The sequence below is a fragment of the Bolinopsis microptera genome, chromosome 9, assembly GCF_026151205.1.
Source record: "Bolinopsis microptera isolate Bmic1 chromosome 9, MBARI_Bmic_1.0, whole genome shotgun sequence".
NCBI classification, from domain to species: Eukaryota; Metazoa; Ctenophora; class Tentaculata; order Lobata; family Bolinopsidae; genus Bolinopsis; species Bolinopsis microptera.
Window position 1 is genome coordinate 17,203,676 of NC_087080.1, and position 24,109 is coordinate 17,227,784.

General features: G+C 37.8%; 1 protein-coding gene and 1 long non-coding RNA gene across 7 annotated transcripts in view; one reads left to right on the forward strand and one right to left on the reverse strand.

The window, feature by feature from the left end:
- The window catches only part of LOC134820525 (tyrosine-protein kinase ABL2-like), a 50,967-nt gene extending 39,610 nt beyond the window's left edge, over positions 1–11,357 (forward strand). For 2 of the 6 annotated variants that reach the window (XM_063830951.1, XM_063830953.1), the window contains 9 exons: positions 1,315–1,381; positions 2,728–2,831; positions 6,211–6,377; positions 6,542–6,640; positions 6,856–7,040; positions 7,193–7,323; positions 7,649–7,760; positions 8,794–8,928; positions 9,805–11,357. In XM_063830951.1, the coding sequence (XP_063687021.1) occupies positions 1,315–1,381; positions 2,728–2,831; positions 6,211–6,377; positions 6,542–6,640; positions 6,856–7,040; positions 7,193–7,323; positions 7,649–7,760; positions 8,794–8,928; positions 9,805–10,958 (2,154 nt within the window). In that variant the 3' untranslated portion in view covers positions 10,959–11,357. Of the gene's footprint in view, positions 1–1,314; positions 1,382–2,727; positions 2,832–6,210; positions 6,378–6,541; positions 6,641–6,855; positions 7,041–7,192; positions 7,324–7,648; positions 7,761–8,793; positions 8,929–9,554; positions 9,588–9,804 lie in introns of all 6 variants that reach the window. The other 4 variants (XM_063830952.1, XM_063830954.1, XM_063830955.1 and 1 more) reach the window with 3 other exon arrangements.
- On the reverse strand, positions 1,231–2,132 carry LOC134820527 (uncharacterized). Its single transcript, XR_010160897.1, has 2 exons — positions 1,912–2,132; positions 1,231–1,769 (listed from the first exon to the last, which is right to left on the reverse strand). It is a non-coding gene; the product is annotated as an uncharacterized LOC134820527 (long non-coding RNA).
- Positions 11,358–24,109: the final 12,752 nt, after the last annotated feature.

Sequence of the window (24,109 nt, forward strand, 5' to 3'; positions counted from 1 at the left end):
TAGCTAGTCTCATTTCCTTCAATGATGTAAATCAGCAGGAAACTACCAAATTGACAGTTTCCTCTTGATTGGAAAGCCGATTAGTTTGCTCCGACACGGTCCGGATTATTCACTGAACACATCCGCAATATCCTGTGAAATTGTCAAGTTATGCACACACTGCACATTATATTGACAAGTGTTATTTGTTGGCTGATGAGCTTGTGTTCACTACAGTTGTACTGTAACTCAAGGAAATTGTCTGCTCTCTTTGTTGTATCGCACTTATCATTAATAATCAACTTGGTAATTACAACCATTGTGTTATTGTGATATGATTGTTACAGTGGTGTAGGCTGCTAAATATACGATACATTTTGCGGAGTAAAACCAGTACATTTGCGCAGTGTTGAAAGTATTTGACACTATCTTTCGCCAGGATAATGAATTGAGAGCACAATATTTTGTAATGTATGTCATATCGAGTTGGGTAGTTACGTATTCTCCAAGTCAAGCCGTAGAAAGCCTCAAAAGCAAACTTCTTGAGAAGAACTAATCAACATACTGGAAGGCGCGAGGAATTTTATATATCAAAAGTGTTACAAATTTCGCGCAGACGACGCGCGTAGTTTAATTAAAAACACCTTATTTTGATCATACCAACCTAAATTCCACCGGTTTCGTGTAACCCAGGAGATTGTAGCCCTAAGAACTGTTCCTTAAACGGGTCATAGATAAACCTTTCTATCGAATGATGATTGCCATTTCGTTTGCGGAAATATGTTATCATAACAATTCGTCCGATTTAAAGGGAAAGGTGTGCTTTTCTGAATGAAGACTATTCTTCCCGCGTCAGTGACTATATTTGGATTTGTGTAGGAAATGTTCTAGGACTCAAAAGAGTGCAGACACCAAATAGGGAATCAATTAAATGCTCTGGTTTTTTGTATGAGCAGGAAATAAGGAAATTGCATTGTGTAAAAGTGCGAAATTATAGTAATTTTTTCCACATTACACCATATAATCAGTCCAATTTGGCGAAAATTATAACTTCAACATATGTTTGATTTATTAATCACACTTATTAGCACATTCTTACGATGAAATGATAGCCATAACCGAGTTAATTTACGAAAAAGTCTTTTCCATAAACAACGAGAGTTAAATTACGAATTTATAAGTTATTTTCATTAACCAATGAGACGCAACATGTCATGTAGCCAGTTTGGACTGACTATAAGAAGTTTAAAATTTCCCATCCTAGTACACAAATTGTTGAAATTACATAATTCGGTAATAATTATCTTATTGAACTGTGATGTTTACTTTCTCCAGGAGTCAAAACCTGCTATCGACAACCTAACAGACGAATGGGAGATTGATAGAGACGCAATTACGTTGGGTAAGTTTTAATTTACCCCAAATATTAGCTACTGGTTAAAACGTCAATACTATTTAACAATGTTAAATAACAATGTTAAATAACATGGTCACTGTCGATAAATCGATATTTGGCACGTGTCCAATCCTGAATTGCTGTCTTTAAAACGGAATCTCTAACGTGTTGTCTGGTAGCACTGAAACCAACAAATCATCATTCTGTATCATTCTCGTTCCGATCTACCCTCTCCACGCGCTTGAGAAGTTTCATCCGGTCAGCATTGTCGAGATACCAGAAGCAATCTGAGCAGTCTTCATACAGGGAGCCTAGACATGTCAAACAATATGGGTCCATTAGACAGCTTCCGAAACAGCATTCCACAGTGCATTCTCCAACTATCACCGCACATCTGAAATAATTTAGCTACACTCAAATGTTATGAATCTTTTGAATAAAGCACCATATAGATGGCGTAAGCATGACACTTGACGTGCAGTTACAATCGTTAAAGCTCTTATCAAGTATCAATATCACCATCATTATATACTCACTCAATCCAGTCACATTTAAATCTTCTGTCTAGACATGATCCAGGCTGACACTCGCAACACTCGTCATTACACTCCCTACCATAGCACAGAGCAGGGTCTGAAACACAGCACTCTGCTGTGACACACGAGTACAGCACGACACTCGCCACCAGCAAAATACACAACACTCGATACAACATGGCACAACTATTGAAGCTCTAAAACCGTATCCGGGTTGACAACCTAGAAGTGATGTTCGGTAAAAAGTTGCATTTTTTGTCAATCTGATAGGATGTAGAATTTCAGTCTGCTGTTCCTGCCAACTTACCTGACTCACTGAAATATTTGAGGCCCTTGACTATTTCTCCTGACTGCTCTTTGCTACTCGATGATATTCTATAGAATTTTCCGGTCTCCCAGACAGAGCTAGGGTGCATAAATTTGAGATGAGAATATATATTTTGTTGGGCTATTATGCAACATTTTATAAGAAGATATCAGGGATCTTCAATTCAAATGGTGTTTCTGGGAAATTCTCCGATGAAATTCCTAGTACTGGTTAAATGTAATTTATATATAGAAATTGACATAAAGGATTGCCGTTTGTGACGCACCAAACGCAATCATGGTGCTTTATTCAACTATTTCCTTTTCATAAAACACTTAACCGTCTCCAAATTAGTTTATCAAATACAACTTAGAGTATTTCCTCATTTATAACCAGATCATTATGAAATATACAAGTTTTTACTTTTCTCATTAGGAAAGAACGTTTGGTTTGGTAATAAAAAAGTTCCGCTGATTAATTAATATCATAAACCTCTACCTTATCTTCAGGCGAGAAACTGGGTAGTGGACAGTACGGTGAAGTTTACAAAGGAGAATGGTTCAAGGACAGGGGTAAAACAGCCGGTATTCCTATTGCTGTCAAAACTCTCAAGGTAAACTTTCACTACAAATTATTTAAAATTATATTAAGATGCTCCTTTACAAATTTGAATTGTTTTGATATATAAATAGATTCGGGTGCGGCAGTTGTTTTTTGTATTGTCTGATATAGTCAACAAATTTAATGGTAAATCCTGCAGCAAATTCATCGTGCATTTAAACAATTTGAGTCAATCGGTAAAATTCTATATTCGGTCCAAAAATCGGATCACTGAATCATTTCGGCAATGAAAATAGTAATTCCAACTGGGAAATGTAAAAAGGTGAATAAAATGTGAGGAGTACCTCAGGAGTCAGGACCATTTAAGAGGACAAATGCGTAACTAGTCAATTTTTTAAAGAATAAAAGCAAATTATTTTGAATTAGCAGCATAGGAAATTTGGTAAAAAAAAACAAATAAGAATGTCACTGCGATACTGATAATGGTATCGAAACTCAAAATTGTGGTATCGAAACTCAAAATTTGGCTCTAATGACAAAACAGAGCTGTCACGTGGGGGTCTTTCCGGACATCTTATTGGTCAACAAACGTATTCAAGCAGTGGCTTATCGTAACTACGGCGCCAGATAAATAAAAGATAATGAAATATAGCGAGCTTATCGTAAACGGTAAATGGACGTGCTAAAATATTATTTTTGTACAACTTCCAGGGTACGTGATACTTCTAACAGCTTACACCTAGTCTAATAACTGCACTGTAGGATTAGAGTTTAGAGAGTAGGGCTACATTTCTGGAGATGGTTGCTATCTCTACGTAATATTGGTATTTGGATGTCCGGAGGATTCTCATAATGTTTAAGCAGATTTTGAATCCAATCCCTAAATTGTAAAATTTCGCTGTAGTTTATCATCAAACACAGAAAATAAAAAGAAAAGCTGAGCTTGTAGTCAACACTTGCTGCTTGTTAGGATACACAATTCTCTACACGATCCATGCTTTCTTGCAAAAGGGTTTTGAGGCTGGGTCCGGAATTGATTTGATCAATGTTCCCCTTGTCCTTGAAGAGGTATTTGTCTTTGTTGTATGGGTGGTCTTGCCGAGAAGAGCCAGCAGATAAGAGGACAGATCTTCGTTTTCAAGAACCTTCTAAAACTCGGAACTGAGAGGGAGTACACGAAGAAATTTGACATGGTATTTAGGATGTGAGGTAATATGTAGCACGCCCTACCCTAGGATTGCTATTCCCTGTAGCGTACGCTATGCCCCAGGGCAGATAGGAGATGAAGAAGACTCCGACAACTAGAAGGACTGTCCTCACTCCCTCCCAGCGCAATGATCCTCCCTGGCGTTTAGCAACCTTTCCAGCAACCCACAAGAGTATAAACGATGTGACAGGGAGGACGGTAAATGAAAGCAAAGTGCTGGAAGCAAATCTGACTTTCCCATACAATCTAAACCATGATGGACAACTGGGAATGTTCCGATTGTAGTTACAATCATAGCTGATGTAACTGAAGTAGAGTGTGTCCCTAAGGTAAAGCATTTGAACCACTACCATTGGAATGCATAAACACAACACTAACACCCAACCGGCCCCGCATATTTTGTGTCCCAGCCTTGTTGAGGACCAAGCTCCAGTTTTGAGGGGATACATCACCATAATCACCTTCACGGTGGCGAGAGTGCAGGTTAGGAAAAAGGCCAATTCTCGGCTGGCTAAACTGATATTTTCGTCGAGGTGACAAAGGAATCTACCAAAGACCCAGCGATCAGCTGTGAATGACAGGATTGACGGAAATACTTTCAAAACAGCTTGCAGAAGGTCGCATACTGCAAGGTGCTGCATAATTGCTACGATCACCTTGTGTTGGTTTATTGCATTGTACTTCGTGGCGATTAGTATGATACTATCCCCAATGAGCGAGGTTAACAGGACTGTTGCGCTCCACAAAATTAAAACGCTCTGTTCCACATCGTCTTTAATTCCAAGAAGCGTCTGATTATTTGTTTTCATGTTGTCTGAATTTTATCCTGTGAAAGGAGAAGGTTACGTATTGCATCTCGCTAAAACGTGCAAATTTTGGCATGAAAATAGATTAATTTTAAGATCACAGTACAAGCTCCTTTTTCAAAAAGTCATCGCATCAAGTTCAACGATCCAACAGAAAGACACAGTGTCGCACACCGAAAGAAAAGTTGAAATGTTCGGCTAATTCAGAGCAACCTAACATTATGAAGTACGGGATTTATCAAACTCCAATGCTTTAGGTGGCCGGTCCCATGATATAGGCTGATCATCAGTTGTGATACACGGGATGGTAATGTAATTGTAGGTGATTTGAGCTACTCAATGATTTGGTACTTGAAATCACTTATTTTTCAGATTACTAAAATTAATTTTTTTGATAATATTGTGCGAACTGCAATAGCGTAGAGTGCAGTTGGGTTTCAAGTTTTGTCGAGATGGCTATGTGGCCATAATCCTATTATTATTATTTTATTATTTGAAAGGAAATTCTATGCCATCATCATGGACTGATCTCATGTTCTAGAATTTGTACAATCCAAGTATTCGTGTCTATTTGGTAGTGTTTTTCAGACCATTATCTGTTAGCTACAGCTGGAATATCAAATATCATTCTTGGTCGCGACTCAACGTTATATTTTAACAATTTGAAATTTCTGCAATCACCATTACCAAGTATTTACTTTTAGAGAAAATTTCATAATCTGGCTCCTTAGGCACTAAAAATAGCATTTTACGGTCTTCTTAAAACTGTAAATCAATAATAGTGGTACTAAATAACAAACGATATGACTAAAATGTAACATGTTGATAAGCTTGAAGATGCACACCCCCACCTGCACCCGGCCAGTTGCCCCGTGTACTTTTTCAAACTATAAATATTCAGAGAACTTAACAAGTTTAATCGGCTGAGTGTAGTGAAATAGATCTCATTTTTAAGATGCTATCAAGAGATTATAAAAGTAATTAAGTAATTAAGTAATTAAGTAATTAGAAGTAATTAAGTAATTAGAAGTAATTAACCTGTTGGACACTACTTACAGGTAGTTTACTCAGCACACCTGAAATTCAGCCTCTACACAAGGCTACTAGGCTATTAGGCTAGGTCACATGGTCTAAAAAAGTTAATCAGCGGCAGATGGACTTGTCACTCTGAGAATTACTTTATTAAAGTTTGGCCTAAAACGATTCATCGCTTTAAGTCGCACAGAGAAAATTCGTAAATTCACGTTATTTGCGGAAAAATAAGAATGATTCATTGTGCGTAATTTTCAGAAAGTTGTACACAAATGATAATAATGATAATGCTATTTTACCGCGCCTAAATCCTCAAGGATTATTTATAGGACCTATTATATTTGTCTTCCTGCCAACATCAAGTTCTAACCATTTCTCTCCTCCAGTCAGACTCAGCCAGCCAGGAAGAGTTCCTGAAGGAAGCAGGTCTGATGAAGCGACTGAAACATGACAACCTGCTCCACTTGTTGGGGATCTGTAGTCTGCAGAAACCTATATTTATCATCACCGAGTACATGCCGCTGGGAAACCTCCTAGAATACATCAGGTTACTGTTAGAAGCTTTTTAGATAGTTACAGTTTTCAAACATTTCAATTGATCTACTTTTAAAAAATGAATCACGTTCACAATTATGTGCGTTTAAAATTAATATTCTTGATTGTCCTCTGAAAATTTACTGGAAAATCGCCAGAAAATGTGAGGTTGAAATATTTCAGGAACAATAGAGACCAGATGACGAGCGAGCATTTGTTACATGCTGCCAGTCAAATTGCAGCTGGAATGTGCTTTCTCGAGAAAGAAAACTTAGTTCACAGGTATTTGCTTACTTACTCAAGCAGTGAAGCACATGTGTTAAGTACACCTTATCATTATTAATTAGTAATTTCCCATAAACAAGCCATTTACTAAACGTGATAGAAATTATGAATCCATCTTTTATCATGAACTCAATTTACCATCCACATTTTCCTTACATCATCTCAAACTACTTGCATTTCCTCTCCTTCCCCTCAACCCATCCTCCCTTCAGAGATCTGGCTTGTAGAAACTGTCTGGTCGGAGAGAACATGACAATACGGATCTGCGACTTTGGTTTGTCCCGTCTGCTGGACGAGGACTCGTACACAGCTAGAGAAGGCACCAAGTTCCCCATAAAGTGGACAGCACCAGAGGCACTCAACTACAACACCTTCACCATGAAGTCTGATGTGTGGTGTGAGTACTCAGTGCCTTGTTGCTTTGTTGTTCACTGTTCTTTGGAAATGATATTGATAATAGTTGAAATGTGGAGCGGTAAATTTGATTCCCCAAAAAACTCCCGAATAAATCTACACAACCACATCACATACTAACCTCAACTACCCCAGCGTTTGGTATAGTATTGTGGGAGTTAGCTACGCAGGGCGACACACCCTACCCTAGTATAGATCTACAGGAGGTGTTGGGACTCCTGGAAACTGGGTACAGGATGAAACGTCCTGATGGTTGTCCTGAACAGGTACTTTTACAAGACAAATGGTTAAGTTAGATGTTGTATATAATAGATTCGTATAGTGGATATCAGGATATATCTAACCAGGATTCCATTACTATAATGGTATAATGTATATGTTAAAATCGTGTCCCCAGCTTTGAAACGTCCACTGCAATCCCCTAAAATGTCCAAATAACCCACCTCCCTCCTCAACTGAAATGCCCAAATATCCCACTTCCCTCCTCAACTGAAATGCCCAAATAACCCACCTCCCTCCTCAACTAAAATGCCCGAATATCCCACTTCCCTCCTCAACCGAAATGCCCAAATAACCCACTTCCCTCCCCAGGTGTACACATTAATGGAGGATACGTGGAAATGGGAGCCCGATGATAGACCCACCTTTGCTGAAATAACACAACGTCTCGAGAACATGTTCATCACATCCTCTGTCGAAGAAGGTATTTCAACTTATTTTTGAAGTATTTGTGTCATAAGTCCAATGTTTCAGGACTTGAGGCCTAAATGTTATACTCATACCCGAATGTACTATTTTGTATCTGGATTGCTTTATTTTCTGTGCATGATGTTTAAATGTTTTGCATGAGTTTTCATCCTTGTTTCAAATATTTGCATGTTATATGTATATTTTTAAAGGCAGGGTTCGTAGATACCGTTACACTTACATTGGTGAGCTGTCACTTGATTCGGCAGAACGCACATGATCCCTAATTTTACCCGTGATCTCTCATTTTACCCGTGATCCTTCATTTTACACATGATCTCAGGGGGGGGGGGGGGGGCAATGGCATGACATGGAATAAAATGGAGAATTACTCAAGGTTTTTCCCATTTTTCGATAGAAAAAGTCTCCATTTTATGCCATTTTATGCCATTGGCGCCGAACCCCCTATTTTTTAGAACACTTATCACTGCTTATAGTGATCCCTCGCTTAACAGCATTTTCACTCATTTCACCTATTCGAACATCAAATTATCAAAAGTCATGTTTAAAATCAAGCATTAATTCTATAACATCCTCCTTCAGTAGAAATAATTATCCTTACAGTTTGTTATGCAAACATTATGTCCGGGAGATAAATTCATCACCCCTTCAGCTTCAGTCGCGTGGGATGATATTATGATGTACTACAAGGCATTAGGCCTTATATAAAACATAATACATTGTCGATATTTCGGCTACATGCCTTTGTTATGATAGACGAACGTTGAAATTGCATTTTAATTAACAAAATCAGGTTACGCGACGCGAGACAAGATAATTGAACATGCACTTAATGTACTTAATGTACTTAATGTACTTAATGTACTTAATGTACTTAATGTACTTAATGTACTTAATGTACTTATATTTTTCAACTGCACCGTATTTGAGCTAAATAAGTTAAATTCTGCAACTTCCCGAATTAACTTGAATAATAAACATGTCTCCGTTTCTTGTAAACCTTACCTAACCAACCTCCTTCTCCGCAGAAGTTCAGCGAACATTGCAGGAGGATACCACCACCACCAGTCCCGCCTCGCGGCCACTCTCGCCTAACAAGGCTCACCGTACGGACCGGTCCAAGTCGGCACCGGTCGACCCCAGTGCGGTTAACCTGACCAAGGGTAGGTGGCACTACTTTACCTTGTTAAATAATACATTAGTAATAGGGGGGGGGGGGGGGCCAACGCCCAACGCCCCAAAAGGCCCCCTAGAAATCGGGGCCTTTTGGGGCCTTATGACCCTGACCACTATTTGATAGTGTTTATGGACCATAATCTCCATGTAAATACACTCAAATAAACATAAAAGTACTGTGCAAGTAGTCAGATAATATCATTAAAGCACTTAGCATATATCAAACTTGATGAAATTATTACTGGCCAAATAAATCCTTCGGCTTCCTGTAATTGGCTGGTTGCACTTGTGTAATGTGGCTGTTGGAATACACCGAAGTAAAATAAGTGTCTTGATAAAAAAAAGTTAATTCTACGGCCCCAAAAGGCCCTACACATATCGAAAATCCAAAAAGGGCCCTAGAAATCGGGGCTTTTTGGGGCCTTTTGGGGCGTTGCCCCCCCCCCCCCCTAATAGTTATATTTATATACGTGCTCACTGCTCAGTAATCAGTACCGTATTGGGTAATGATTATTAACCTATTGGGTAATGATTGTGTTCATCGAAGCATCAAAGATGTATATTGTTTTGAATCCTAATTTAATGTTCCATAACGTTCAACGTTTATGCACAGGCAGTTGGATGAATTTTCATTAAGTATTAAGAGGTAAAGTTATGAGTGGTCTTCAAGCTTATCTAAATTCTTAACTCCTATTTTATATTTTTCTGAGGTTCCCTTGTTTCAAATTTGAATAAAAACACTATTTATTTTTCAGCACAATTATTGCCAGTTTTCAGCACTTCTTGTCTTCTCGATTCTGATTGGTTAATTAAAATTTATATAATGGAAAAATAGAAGAATTCTAACTTAACCCTTATTTCAGCCTCAGGCGAGAAGAGGTCAAGTTACCGCGGCATCGCAACCCCCGACAATCTCGCTAAACAGATGTCATTTGATTCGTTGCCGCCTGGACGCGGCAGCCCCAAAACCCCATACGGGGGGATGCGACAACAACAGCCCCCTGCCCCAGGACACAAGACTCCAACCTCCTCAGGCCGCAGTACCCCTAACAAGTACAATAACTACGATCAGTACCCTCAACTCATAAACCTAGAACAACAGCCCCGACAGCTCTACAACCCTCACCATTACCCAGGCTATGCTGGCCAACAACAGCAGCAGCAGCCATATCGCGGCCAGAGCCCCAGTAGTCACTCAAAACAGCTGCGTCATCATCTGTCACAGCAGCAGCTCCAGCAGCTACAACAGCAGCAGTTGACCCAGCAGCAACACCAGATCCAGCAGCAGATGCAGCAGAGGAAGTTGCAGCAACAGCGCTTAGCGCAGAAACAGCACCAGGAAATGTGGCTGCGGCAGCAGCAGCAGCAGATGATGCAGCAGCAGAGTCACCAGATGATGCGCTCCACACCTCCTCAACACTCTGCACCGTATCAGCTTCAGAGCTCTGAGCTCACCAAAAACAGGTCCAACAGCGAGTGCAGTTCCAACTCTGGTTCCAGTCTCCGGTTAGACCAAGATAAAACCCCTGGAAATTCCAGTCCGCAAAGTTCGGTTTCGTCAACCTCAGGAAGCGGAACCGACCTCCTTCATGAGCTAAAAAACCGACAATCTCGGCGGTCTAACAATAAAGAAAATAACAAAGTGACTGAACCGCCACCTGGTGTTTGTCCGTCTCCAAAACTACCGCAGTCTCCAAAACTGCATCCGTCTCCCAAACCGCAACACAAAGTTCCGTCATCCCTCCCCCAATCCCTCCCCCAAAAACCCGTCATACCTTCGCTCCGGCATCAAACAAACGGCTCCTCGGCCAACTTTTGTGCCGTTAATCCTACGAGCCGGGCAAACAAGAACCGGAACAATCTTCTGGACGGAAATGATAATCTGCCCGCTCGGTCAGACAGTCCGTCCGAGGACTTCAGTTTCGAAACCATCTTACTGAGGGCCAAGGGACACGACAAGAAAACCAATACGTTACCAAAGCCGGTCCCGCCACCAAAGCCAAAAATAAATCTGTGAGGCTGCCATGGGTCCTAATTTCTTGTTATTTAAGTTCTGTGAAGTGTTGCCCTGTCGTAATGAAGGTCAGCTGCTTTGTCCGCCTCAAATCCTGTTTCCCATAATTTATCCGACATTTTTACCTCATTTCCAACCACGAGAAGTAATAATGCTTGAAGGTAATTTTTTATGAAAGTTGAAGATATTGTGATGAGAAGAATCTGTAAAATTAATCTGCGGACTGGGATACATCTTGCTATATATTCAGAACGTTTGTTAATCTAGTGTTACCTTGATCATTGTTTTTTAAAGTTTTATAATTATATTTAGTTAGTAGAGCAACCTAAACAACGGGAATTTATAAAAACTTTAAATTTACTCAGAATAGGGAAGTAAACGCAAACTTATATTTGATCATATTATATAGACTATAAAAGGAAGTTAGTTAAGACCCTTATTCTTCTGATTCTGTTTGTTAAGGCCATGTTTTTAACGGCCGACGTGTAAAGAATGGTAAAAATTCTCTTAGGGATTAAACAATGTTAGGATATTGAACTAACGTCGGAACCGTCTTATTGATAAAGTTAGTTTTATGTGCTGTACTCGTAGTTATGGCGCTGTTTTTGTGGCGTTTAATCCCGATCTCATGAATTATGTCACGGCGACTGAGTAATTTTCTTTTATGTTTTTTATTCAATTCACCAAGTTTACGTTTAAATCTTGGATGCAATGATTAAAGCACTGATTGAATTCACCATTCATTTGACATCGTAATATAAATATTGTTAAATTGAATTATATAAGTTGAAATCTGAATTAGTGTAGTTTTGAAACGGCCGTTGAAGACGCACATTTTTAATCGTAAGTCAGTTATACTTGTAAGAACACGAAATCGTCCATATAATTTTAGTATGGTTTTAAATAGTAATACTATTTTGATTGTTCATTTCAGTCTCTGCTACGAGTTATGACCTACTCGAATTATTGGCTCTTACTAATTCGCTCGCCCAAAAATTTCACGTGACTTTGGTTTTTATAGTTTTGCAGCCGTACAAAACGGTTTTACATAAACCCTCATCCCAACCCTAACCCTAACCATAACCCCGAAGCTATCCATAACCCTTACTACAATCCTAACCCGAGCCCTAAACAATCGAATTCATTTTTTACTAGCCTGTCACGTGACCAAAACGGTTTTTGCCCATAACTCTCCAGGGAAGTATTTTTACCCTACGTCATGGGGGGTGATTCGGAATCAGCGTCCAAAAATGCACCGATTTTGATCAATTTCATACCCAAAGGGCCTTTTCACAAGAATTTTTTAAAATTTGGGCGAGCGATTTAGTATGTAGTAGGAGCGCGAATTATTAGCTAATAATGATACATTGGAATGTTTCTATACTGACGATGTTTACCCTTCATGCACAGCTTTATGAAAAAAGCTGCAATAAATAATCGGACACGTTAAATGTTTTTAGGGTAGAACATCAGCGTTCTGCAAGAGCATATTACCCATATTAAGTTTTTCCCTCGTCGGTACTATGATAATCTGTGTAACCGATAGCTTGATAAATGATAATTTTAGTTGAGCACGACCGAAGTTGACCAATAGTCATTTTACTAGAGTAGTTTTAAAAGATAACTGGCTTGAAGTTCATGATTTTAATTTCTTACAAAATACCGGTTTATTGTAACTATTACTAACGTGGTTTTGTTCTGTATATATTTTAATTAATGAATAGAATTACTGGTCTAATTTGTCCTGTGATTAAGTAATATTAAGTAATAAAGTTCTTTGTCAAATCATCAGCCATACAAGACATAAATCAGCCATACAAGACATAAAAGTAGAATTGACCAAGCGCCGTGATTCTCGCATTTGCCACGTAGTCTATGTAATAAGCGCCATGAGTTGGCACAGAATGTCTCTGATTTTGATAAATTTGGTACCAAAAGTTGCCTTTAACTGTGAATAATGAAAATTCACCGTGTAGCACGATTCGTTGAGATGTATGTGGGCCTCCTGTGCATTGCAAAAGTGTATTATGGACGAAAAATGGTTAATTTATTGCTTAAAATGCCTATAACTCCTAAAATATTGAATATTTTGAAATAATTCTTACAGAATCGTAATGAGCTTAATCAGACGCAACTTTTGATACCAAAATTATAATATTTAAAAACTTTTGAAAAAAAATTCCTTTAAATCTTAAAATATTAGTACTAAAAGTTTCGTCTCGATGAGCTGATTACGATACCATAATAACTATGTGATAATAATTTATAATGTGAAAGTTATAGGACAAAAACTAAAAATTTGCGCGAAAAAAGCACGCGCGGCGAACAAGCGCCGTGTACATTTTTTCCGAAAATTGCTACACGGTGGATTTATTTTATTCACATTTTTAGACAACTTTTGGTACCAAATTTATCGAATTAAGTACAATGGAATATATTTACCGGGTCCGTTTCACAAATCATGAAGGTTATGGAGATACAAATGGTCTCGGAACATGTGCAACAAAAATGTTGTTATGCCAATATATCAAAGCCACGAATGACAAAGCCGCGCACTCGTGCGCGGCAGGGCTACAACGTGAAACAAATAATTATGGACTATTTATTTATAAAATTTAAACATTTATGAAACGAGTCAGTCGAGGAAATATATTTTTGAATAACGTTCTGCTCTAGAATTTTTATTTAAAGTTTGAATTGCGCTGATAAAAATGTATGATTGAGACGAATCTTCGAGTAGTTCACTACTTTGTAGCGCGATGCACTACTGGGTCGCGCGCGCATCAAATAATGCTTCTCGCAACCACCTTCGGTAGATCGGCGAGATGCACCACTGTGCCTCACCGAGCTGCGAAGGATTGACATCGTGAATCAATTCACTACTATATAGTAAAAAGCTTATTTTACATTTCGTTAGCATATCCAATATTCATGAGTTTATTATCGGATGTTTAAGTTTAACTATGTTTATTATGATATCATTATTCATTTTAATATGGCAATAAAATTTAAATTTTGTTTTACTTAAATTTTGTTTTACTTTTTACCAAAATGTCCAAGGTCTTATTCCTTTCAGTAACCTAAGCTCCTCCCATCCCCTTCTTGATGGTAATAAGATTTCAGAACTTCAATCCTTTGCTAACATAGAGCAGCCTGACATAATTGCCCTAAATGAGACTTGGCTCAAAAAGTCTATTTCTAGCAACGAAATCTTTCCTTCTTCTCAATATGAAATCTTCCGCAACGACCGCACGAGAAAGACTCATCCTCAAGATCCTAATAACCCTAAAAAGTTTAGGGAAAATGGAGGTGGTGTTCTTTTGGCTGTTCGGTCTGATCTCGACGCCACTACAACCCGACTACCAGTTAGCCTAGGTGCAGAAATGCTTGCCGTTAAAATTGCTTTTCCTAACAAAGAGAGTATTGTAATCTGTACTTGTTATAGAGTAGGAACTCTTGGGTTACCTAATCATGATGTCATAGTTAGTTATATTCGCAAGCTAGTTTCCAAAAAGAATCCCCCTAAAATCTATGTTATTGGTGATTTTAATCTCCCCCATACAGACTGGCTATCTTCATCCAGTACCGTACCTATTGAGCAATCCTTCATAGATTCTTTCAGTGATCTTTCTCTCTCCCAGTTGATCACATCACCCACCCATAAAAGTGGTAATACATTAGACATTCTTCTCAGTAATTATGATAACACAATCGATAACTTGAATGTCTGTGATCCTCATTCCGTGTGCAAATCTGATCATTCTCCTGTCACTTTTTCAATTAAAAGCTCCTTTTCCCGTAAGAAAACTCCTAAACGTAAAATCTATAATTTTAAGAAAGCAAACTGGGACATGATTAATCGTGAATTATGCTCGATTAATTGGCAAGTCCTAGAATGCCTAGATCCTGATTCGTCTTGGAAGTTAGTTAAAGACTGCATTATGAATTTAGTTGATATACATATTCCTAAAGTAACTATTAAATCAGAGTTCCAACCCCCGTGGTTCGATAGTGAACTTTTTTCTTCATGCCGTAAAAAAGATAGACTCAGAGCTAAATTCAAAATTTCTGGTTCTATTTCTGATGAGTTAAAGTTTGTTACTAGCCGTAAAGATTTTAAGAGGCTCTCATCAGCCAAAATAAGAGATAATCTTTTTAATAGTGATGATCCAGCGCTTATAACTAAGAAGTTTTGGTCACATGTTAAGTATAAATCTAACTCTTGCCGTATTTCTAATTGTGTTAGGGGCAATTCCACCGTGACGGACACCACAATTATGCCATTTTTAAAAGTTCAAACGAATGTTGTGCTCAGGATGTTGCTTCTTTATCAGCTTAAACTATTTATTAGTCCAAATTTCACCTTTCTATAGGTTGTGTGAAAATTTCAGACCCCTACCATTATTACTTTCTGAGATAGCACCCCTGTGACGGACGCGACTTAAATATGACACTTTTTTTGGGTGTCTACTCAGAAGGTACCCAAATCTATCTCAAAACGTTATCTATTATCTCTAATTTGGACATGCAGTGATAGAAAAAGGTTTAGGGATTTCTGAGATACCATTTTTTTGGAGATTGCTCAGTTTTTGTTTGCGTGGCGCCATTTTCAAATTGTGACGGACGTGACTGTGACGGACACACGTTTTTTTTCAATTTCTCCAAATCTTCTATTTGACACTTTTATCTTGTTCAGTGACCTTCATTCTATATTAATGCCAATTTTTAGGCCGCTAGTACTTCCACGAGGTCTGCAATAGCCAAAATCGTCCATTTTGGGCATACACTAGGGTATCAATCTAGGGGCAGCAATTATTTCTCTACTTGAACAAATTTATAACTCTGGTAAAACATTCATCTCTGTTCAACACATCACACTGTTGAGACCATCTCCCAAAAGTTTCATTACTTTAGTGTTTAAAATGTGGAAGATATTGAATTTTTACTTCAAAAATATGCGAAAATAGGGTAAAGTCCATTTTTTGTGCCTTTTACCCCTGAAAAAGGTCAAGGCAAATAAAATGGCAAAACTCAGTAAATTTAATTATTGAATTGCATATGATGTTATTTGATAGTCTAGTCAACACTCAACATAGTCAAACCTTATTTGACTTCAATTTGTCTTGGTTTTAGTCAAAATAATGGAAATATGGATAAAAATGGCTAAAAGTGAGCCGTATGCCCATATATGGGCATATACAAAATTATACATAACTCAGTCATTTTCTGTCCAATTTTCGATTTGACAACATCGTTTTGTTAAGGACGGTCTCAGCTTTAACAAAAATGCATTTAAAGTCTGTTAAAAGATTTTTTGGAGCATTTTCAAAAAAATGTGACGGACGCGACAAGTTGGGACCCCCCTTCCAAAATTTTTTTCTTAAAAGATACAAGCCTGATAATTTCTACGGTACTCCCTTACCTTCAGAAGAGATAGGTTACAGTGGATTTTTGAATATAAATAGCACTATGTGGCTCTGAAAAAACTTTTTTGCTTAATTTTGTGACGGACGCGACACCATCTTTGTGGAAATTTTTTAGAAAAAGTATTTGAGTAACGGTTTTGAAACTTTGCATAGCTCTTATTCTTATGCCTATGCTTAAGTGTGTGGAATTTCATAGAGAAATATTGCTGCATACCCAAACTATGGCCCTTTGAAAATTTGAATGATTTTTTTCATTTCCGAGTAGTGTTCCTTTGAATGAAAAAAATCAAAAGTTAATGCAATATGAAACAAAAAACTTTTGTTGACCTGTAAGGTTAAGAGTCTAACGAACATATTTTAACCAAAATTAGGTGCCTATCTTAACATTTTTCATTTTCACCAAGTGGAACCTTACCGTGGAATTGCCCTTAGTTATTCTGGACAGCTTCGGTTCAAACCCAAAGATCAAGCTGAACTTTTCAATTCTTTCTTTTATAACCAGTTTTCGGATCCTTCACTTTATGACACTGACATCTCCTATGTCAATGATGTTGATTTTGATATTGACTTCGATCATCGGGATGTTCGTAAGCTTCTTTCAAATATTAATTCAAATAAAGCCCAGGGACCAGATGGCATACACGGTAAAATTCTAAAAAATTGTTCCGTAGGTTTAGCTTACCCTCTAACATGCATTTTTCGTGGATCCTACAACAGCGGAGCCTACATTCCACAAGAATGGAAACTTGCAAATGTTGTCCCAATATTTAAGAAAGGTAAGAAAAGTGAGGTTGAAAACTATAGACCAATATCCCTTACTTGTTTAGTCATGAAAGTTTTTGAGCGCATTGTTAAACGTAAACTGCTTTCTTTGACAAGTACCCTTCTTGATCCCAGGCAGCATGGTTTTCTAGAGCACAAGTCATGCACAACCAATATGGTTGACTTTTGTGATAGCCTGGCATTGTCTCTTAACGAAAACATTATCAATCATGTTGTGTATTTTGATTTTGCTAAGGCATTTGATTCTGTAAATCATGATATCCTTCTTCATAAGCTAAAGACCTTATATAACATTGATGGTACACTTCTCAAATTTCTTACCAATTACCTTCAAGGCCGTTACCAAAGAGTGGTTATTGGTAATGAGATGCCATCTACCCTCTCAGTTAATTCTGGTGTCCCCCAGGGCTCTATCCTTGGTCCCTTACTTTTTGTATTGTTTATCAATGATATTCCTCTTGGCCTTTCGGATAATACTGATATTGTTTTGTATGCCGATGATACAAAAATCTGGCGTAAAATACATTCATCTTCTGATAATACCAATTTACAAATGGATATAGACTATCTCTCTGACTGGGCACTTAGAAACAAAATGCGATTCCATCCAGCAAAATGTAAAGTGCTTATTGTTTCAGGAAACCATCTTTATCTCCTCCATTCGCATATAATCTTGATGGCTCTCCTCTTGTGTATGTAGAGTTAGAAAAAGATCTTGGAGTCGATGTTACTCCTAAGCTAAGTTGGAATAGTCAGTGCGACAGAATTTATACTAAGGCCTGCCAACAACTTGGTATGGTCAGAAGAGATGGCCATATTGTCATTGATCTGAAACGTCGCCGGGCGCTTTACCTCTCCCTAGTTCGTAGCCAATTCGAAAATTGTTCCATAATCTGGCGCCCTTGTAATAAATCACTTAGTGATAAATTAGAAAGTCTCCAAAAGAGAGCTATTAAATGGATTCTGTCTGAAGAGGGCCGCAGTTATCCACCTGAGCAATATGTCAAAAAGTGCAAGCTTGTCGACATTCTCCCTTTGTCTCAAAAGTTTGACTTGAATGATCTTATTTTTTTCCACAAAGTTCTGAACAATTTAATTCCTGTATCGCTGCCTCACTATCTATCTCTATATCAGGGCACTTCTCGACTAAGACGTTGCCACCTCGACAGTCTGTCTATTGTGTCATCAATTTTACCTAAGTTAAGTCAGAATTCACACACCTTATGTACCTCAAATAGCCCACTGGCAAAATCATTTTTCTACAGAACTCATATACTGTGGAATGGACTCCCTTTACAGGTAAGACAGATTGTGTCTACTAGTCTTTTCAAAGCTGAGGTCACTAAGCATCTATGGAAATGTTTATTGGATAGTGAAACAACAGCCTAGCCTAGTCTCTTTGCTCCCCATATTATTATTATTTTTGTTTTATTAATTTTTTATCTACCTTCCTATACTTTCAACATCATATCACACTTCACCCGCACACCTTCTCACACATTAATGACCATATCAGACCTGTATCTAATGTATCTGGAATTTGACGTATTGAAATACCAATTTTGACTATATATCCACAGTTATACACCATGGATTTGTTTGTTATTAAATAGTTTTTCATAAATTTTTGGATTTAGATTAATTCGATGTAATGGGTCCAAGTTACTGCGGACATAGTTCACTATGTGTTTACCGTGTTTGGGTGCCCATCATATTTTACAGATGGGGGCGATATTTTGAACGATTCTATTTTATATTCATCTATTGCTGTACTCTGTAAAATTTGAAAAGTATTTAATAAAAAAAAAAAAAAAAAAAAGAAAAGTTCTAAACTATTAATGGCATTTTTCAATCAAAATTTGAAAAAAATTCCTTTAAATCTTAAAATATTAGTACTAAAAGTTTCGTCTCGATGAGCTGATTACGATACCATAATAACTATGTGATAATAATTTATAATGTGAAAGTTATAGGACAAAAACTAAAAATTTGCGCGAAAAAAGCACGCGCGGCGAACAAGCGCCGTGTACATTTTTCCGAAAATTGCTACACGGTGGATTTATTTTATTCACATTTTTAGACAACTTTTGGTACCAAATTTATCGAATTAAGTACAATGGAATATATTTACCGGGTCCGTTTCACAAATCATGAAGGTTATGGAGATACAAATGGTCTCGGAACATGTGCAACAAAAATGTTGTTATGCCAATATATCAAAGCCACGAATGACAAAGCCGCGCACTCGTGCGCGGCAGGGCTACAACGTGAAACAAATAATTATGGATATATTATTTATAAAATTTAAACATTTATGAAACGAGTCAGTCGAGGAAATATATTTTTGAATTACGTTCTGCTCTAGAATTTTTATTTAAAGTTTGAATTGCGCTGATAAAAATGTATGATTGAGACGAATAGACAGTTTTTGGGTTTTTCCAAATAGTTTCTGATTATTCTGATTTGCGACAAATGATATTGCACTGTTAGGATAAACGACGTTTCAAAGTAACAACTTCTTATTCATGCTGACAAAATTGGTAAATATGTGAGAAAACTGTCTCATAAAATTTATTAATCAAAAATGGCTAAACGACAACAAATTGTTCAAATACTCGACTAAAATTAGAATCAAAATCTATATATATACAACACTACTCGATCTGCTATTCAATAAACTTAAAACATCCACTAAACAGCAAATACGTGATTGTGATCGTGTGATGGAATGACATGTACAGTGATAACAGATGATTTAAGATGTAAGTGATAACAGATGATAAGGTAAAAGATACAATACATGTGAGATGGTGTATACACAATGTGAGTGAAAATATAGTGAATGGTTACTGATTGTGAGCGAGATGTGAAAAAACATTAAAACTTACTACTGCTAGAAAACTTAAACTGTATGCAATAAAAGGGGAATGAAACTAAAATATCTAAAATTCTTCAGTACTAGCTATGATAAAACGTTTAATAGTATCCAGTTCTTCTCTCTTGTTAATTGTAGGGTTCAGATTAATAATAAACATCGCTTCAAAAATCTTTCTTCTGACAGTATTGGGTTCAATTCTTAAAATATCTACTTCTAAACTGGGATTTAACCCCTCATGACAGCTCGAATAATGTATGGCAAAAGCTTGACTAACATTAGAAGGGGTAGCAGGGTAGGTAGCGTAACGTAAGTGTTCTCCTACACGAGCATGTACTTTCCTACTGGTTTCTCCAACGTACAGCTGGTCACATAATTTACACTTAATCTTATATACAACATTCTTCACTTCACAATCTTTATTACAAACTATCATAGGACAAATTTTACATGAATTAATACTGCACACACGTTTATCATACGGTCTGTTACTACATCAAATATTTTTCAATTTCGAAGTAGGTTTAAAGTTTACTTTAATAGGTAAATTGTTCTGCTTTACATAATTTCTAATCTTATTGCTAGTACTGTCCGAAATAAAATCTAAATTAAGAACTGTCCTGGAATCATCCTCAACACTCTGACGCCTGTTAGAATTACTACTGTTACAATAACGTCTTGGGTTCTGGTAACCGTTTTTCTGTAATAGATCATCAAGGAGTCTGAGAGAGTGCTCCTTCTCCGCTGGGCCAGATGAGATACGGCGAGCCTCGCTATATAGGTTCTTCACTGTATTAATCTTAACAGACTCAGGATGGCAAGAGTTGTTGTGCAGGGTAATATCCTTTTGTTGCGGCTTGCGGTACAATCTGCTGGTTAATTCACCGTTTGGCTCGATCCGGACCTCAGTGTTCAGGAAGGGGATAAAATCGTCCTGTTGTTCTGGAAAGTCGACCTCCCACTTCAACTTTTTGTCTGGATCTTGGTCTGCAATCTGTTGAACCAGAGCAAGGGCTTCTTCTTTCGTCTCTGCAGTACTGGCAGCATCATCTATGTAGCGTTTGTAGAAGTTCGATAAGTATACCGATAGGTAGTGTCGATCGGTGTAGATAGAGTTCTTCTCGAACTTGTACACTCTAATGATGGCACAGAAGGGCCCTGGCCTCAAACCCATGAACAGACCATCCTGCTGTAGCCAGAGAGTCCTGTTATACACAAAGAAAGAGTTGGTAAGGATGTGTAGTAGGATCTCATGAATGTCTGTCAGGCTGAGTCCCATCAGGTCCAAACTGTCTCGGTGCTCTGTAGCTAGCTCAATGACATCGTCTATACAGCCCTGTACGTTTATGTTAGTGTATAAAGCTGAAATATCCGCGGCAAAGAACTTTCTCCTGGCAAGCTGTTCCTGAGAGATCTGGCGGAGCATCTCTATGTGCTGGATTAAATTACTCAGGTGACTAGGCACCTCATTAAGGAGAGGTTTAAGAATGGTCGTCACTAGCCAACTGAGTCTCTCTGTAGGTGAGTCCACGCAGCTGATGATGGGTCTAACCTTAACCTGCTCAAGAGGGATCGTCGAGCGGAAGCTCTCCGGAGGGTTCTTGTGGGTCTTGATTTGGACGTACATGACTGGGAGGCTGACATGGTCAGGAACTCTGATCCGTCGCTTGTAGTCGTCGTCAAGGTTCCGCTGTGATGAGATCTTCTTCCACAGGTTATTCGACTCCTTCACCAGGTTCTCCGTCTTCTTCGACGATTAACACATGTTTATTGAAAGCTTCTACAAGTTAAATCATCGTATCTCTTATATGTTTTTAACCCAACTCCACTCAGTTAGAGATAAGGGGTCCGATAAGCATTCACTGATTAGAGTTCGCATTACTTGTTTCGGATGTTAACCTTGTGTGTTGGTACCAGTAACTACGCCGTTGTTATATAATGCAAGGTAGTAATGAATCGTATCAAGTCATACAGTATCAAGTCATACGCTTATATACAGCAAAGCCCTGGGAAATACATAGTTAATGATATAAAGCAACTTAACAATCTTACCCCTTTCAAACAATGAACAAAAGCTTAGGATAAAAATCGAGGTGATAGTAATAATTTAAATAGTCAATATAAAACTTCATTTATAAAGTAAAGGTGAGATGAAACTCTGGGGGTTCATATAAAACCACGAATGAGATCTAACAATAGACCCATTAAAAACACCGGGGGTAAAATCTATCAAATACACGATAAATTAATTATCGAAATCTTAAAACTCCAGTATCCAAAACTTCAAGTATTAAATTTGTCGGTGCCCCAGCTTTGGTGAATACGTTTGCAACTTGCAGTTTATTAGATATCCAATGAACATCAATATTATCTAATTTAACAGTTTCTTTTAAACATTCTATTTCATGCCTAAGTCTCTTATCCTCATTCAGTTTATTACTAACAATGGAATCACACAAAGTTTGACTATCAACATAACATTCAATTTTAATATCCTCAATGTTGAGTAGCTGTGATGTCATTCTGCGAAGGAAGATGCAGGAGTCAATTGCTTCAAGGAGTGCATAGAGGCCTCCCCCAGCCTCGGATCTTAGGATTGGATTTGCAAAAATTCCTAAGACAAACTGCTTAAGAAAAGCTAAGACAGCAAAAAAAGCTGAGACAAAATTTAAGCGAACCTGAGATGTCAAAATAAGCTAAGACAGCGAAAATTCTTAAGACAAAATTTAAGGAAACCTAAGACAGCGGAAAATCCTGAGACAAAATTTAAGGAAACCCAAGACAGCGAAAAATCCTAAGACAAAATTTAAGAAATCCTGAGACAGCGAAAAATCCTGAGACAAAATTTAAGAAATCCCGAGACAGCGAAAAAACCTGAGACAAAATTTAAGAAATCCCGAGACAGCGAAAAAACCTAAGACAAAATTTAAGAATCCTGAGACGCGCGAAAAAACCTGAGACAAAATTTAAGAAATCCCGAGACAGCGAAAAATCCTGAGACAAAATTTAAGAAAACCTGAGACAGCGAAAAATTTTTAGATACAATTTATACAATAACCACAAGAATATACATGGATATTACATCTTTTAATTTCTTGCAAAGAATATAATAAATACAATATTACTAGGTATAGTAGGAATGTCAATAAGTCAATAGAATTTGTCTGAAACCTCTATGTGCCTGCTAATGAAGTGAGTATCCCAGATCATATCTTTACAGGTAGGACTGTATAATGGGGGCCCGATGTTATAGCGGACATCATCCCCCCCCCCCCCCTTACCCCTTCTTACCCCCAGTTCCATAGCGGATATTATGCCAAATTATTGGACGGAGATCGTCAACTAATATTTCTTCGGATATTTCTCCGGTTTGCAGTTCCATAACCTTATCCGGAAACCATCTACGGTAATTTTGTTGATTCTCACAGAGCAAAGTGCTAAGAAACTGCCGCAAACTGTTACAATCTCCGAGAAATCTATTTATTGACTAGCTTGCTAAAATTCATCGTCAAATTACCGCTGCTCGAGTTACCTAGCCAGGCCCATTTCAGTTTTGAGTACTAGAGTCGGTTATCTAGTCAAAGCCTAGCTTTTTTGTAACTTGCAAGTGCTTTTGCGGATTGTCGTGGATTTCGGCAAATAGTCGTTGATTTCGGCAATATTTTCAGATTATTCTTCAATGTCCTCAAACCTGAGCACTGGGACTACTTAAGTTTTTGCTACTATCTGAATTATTTGCTCAAGCTACTGGCTCGCTAGGTTCAAAGGTTTATTTCCTATTTATCATGAAAAAAAAATTGTGCTGGGTAAAAGTTTACACGGTGTTCACGCAGGTTTGAACTCCCGACCTCGCGCCAAGCTAGCCGATCGCCTGGCCGCTGAGCTACTCGGGTGATATACTCATGAAATTTTTGATGTAATTATATATTTACCCCTTTTTACCCCCAGTTCCATAACGGATATTATGCCAAATTATTGGACGGAGATCGTCAACTAATATTTCTTCGGATATTTCTCCGGTTTGCAGTTCCATAACCTTATCCGGAGACCATCTACGGTAATTTTGTTGA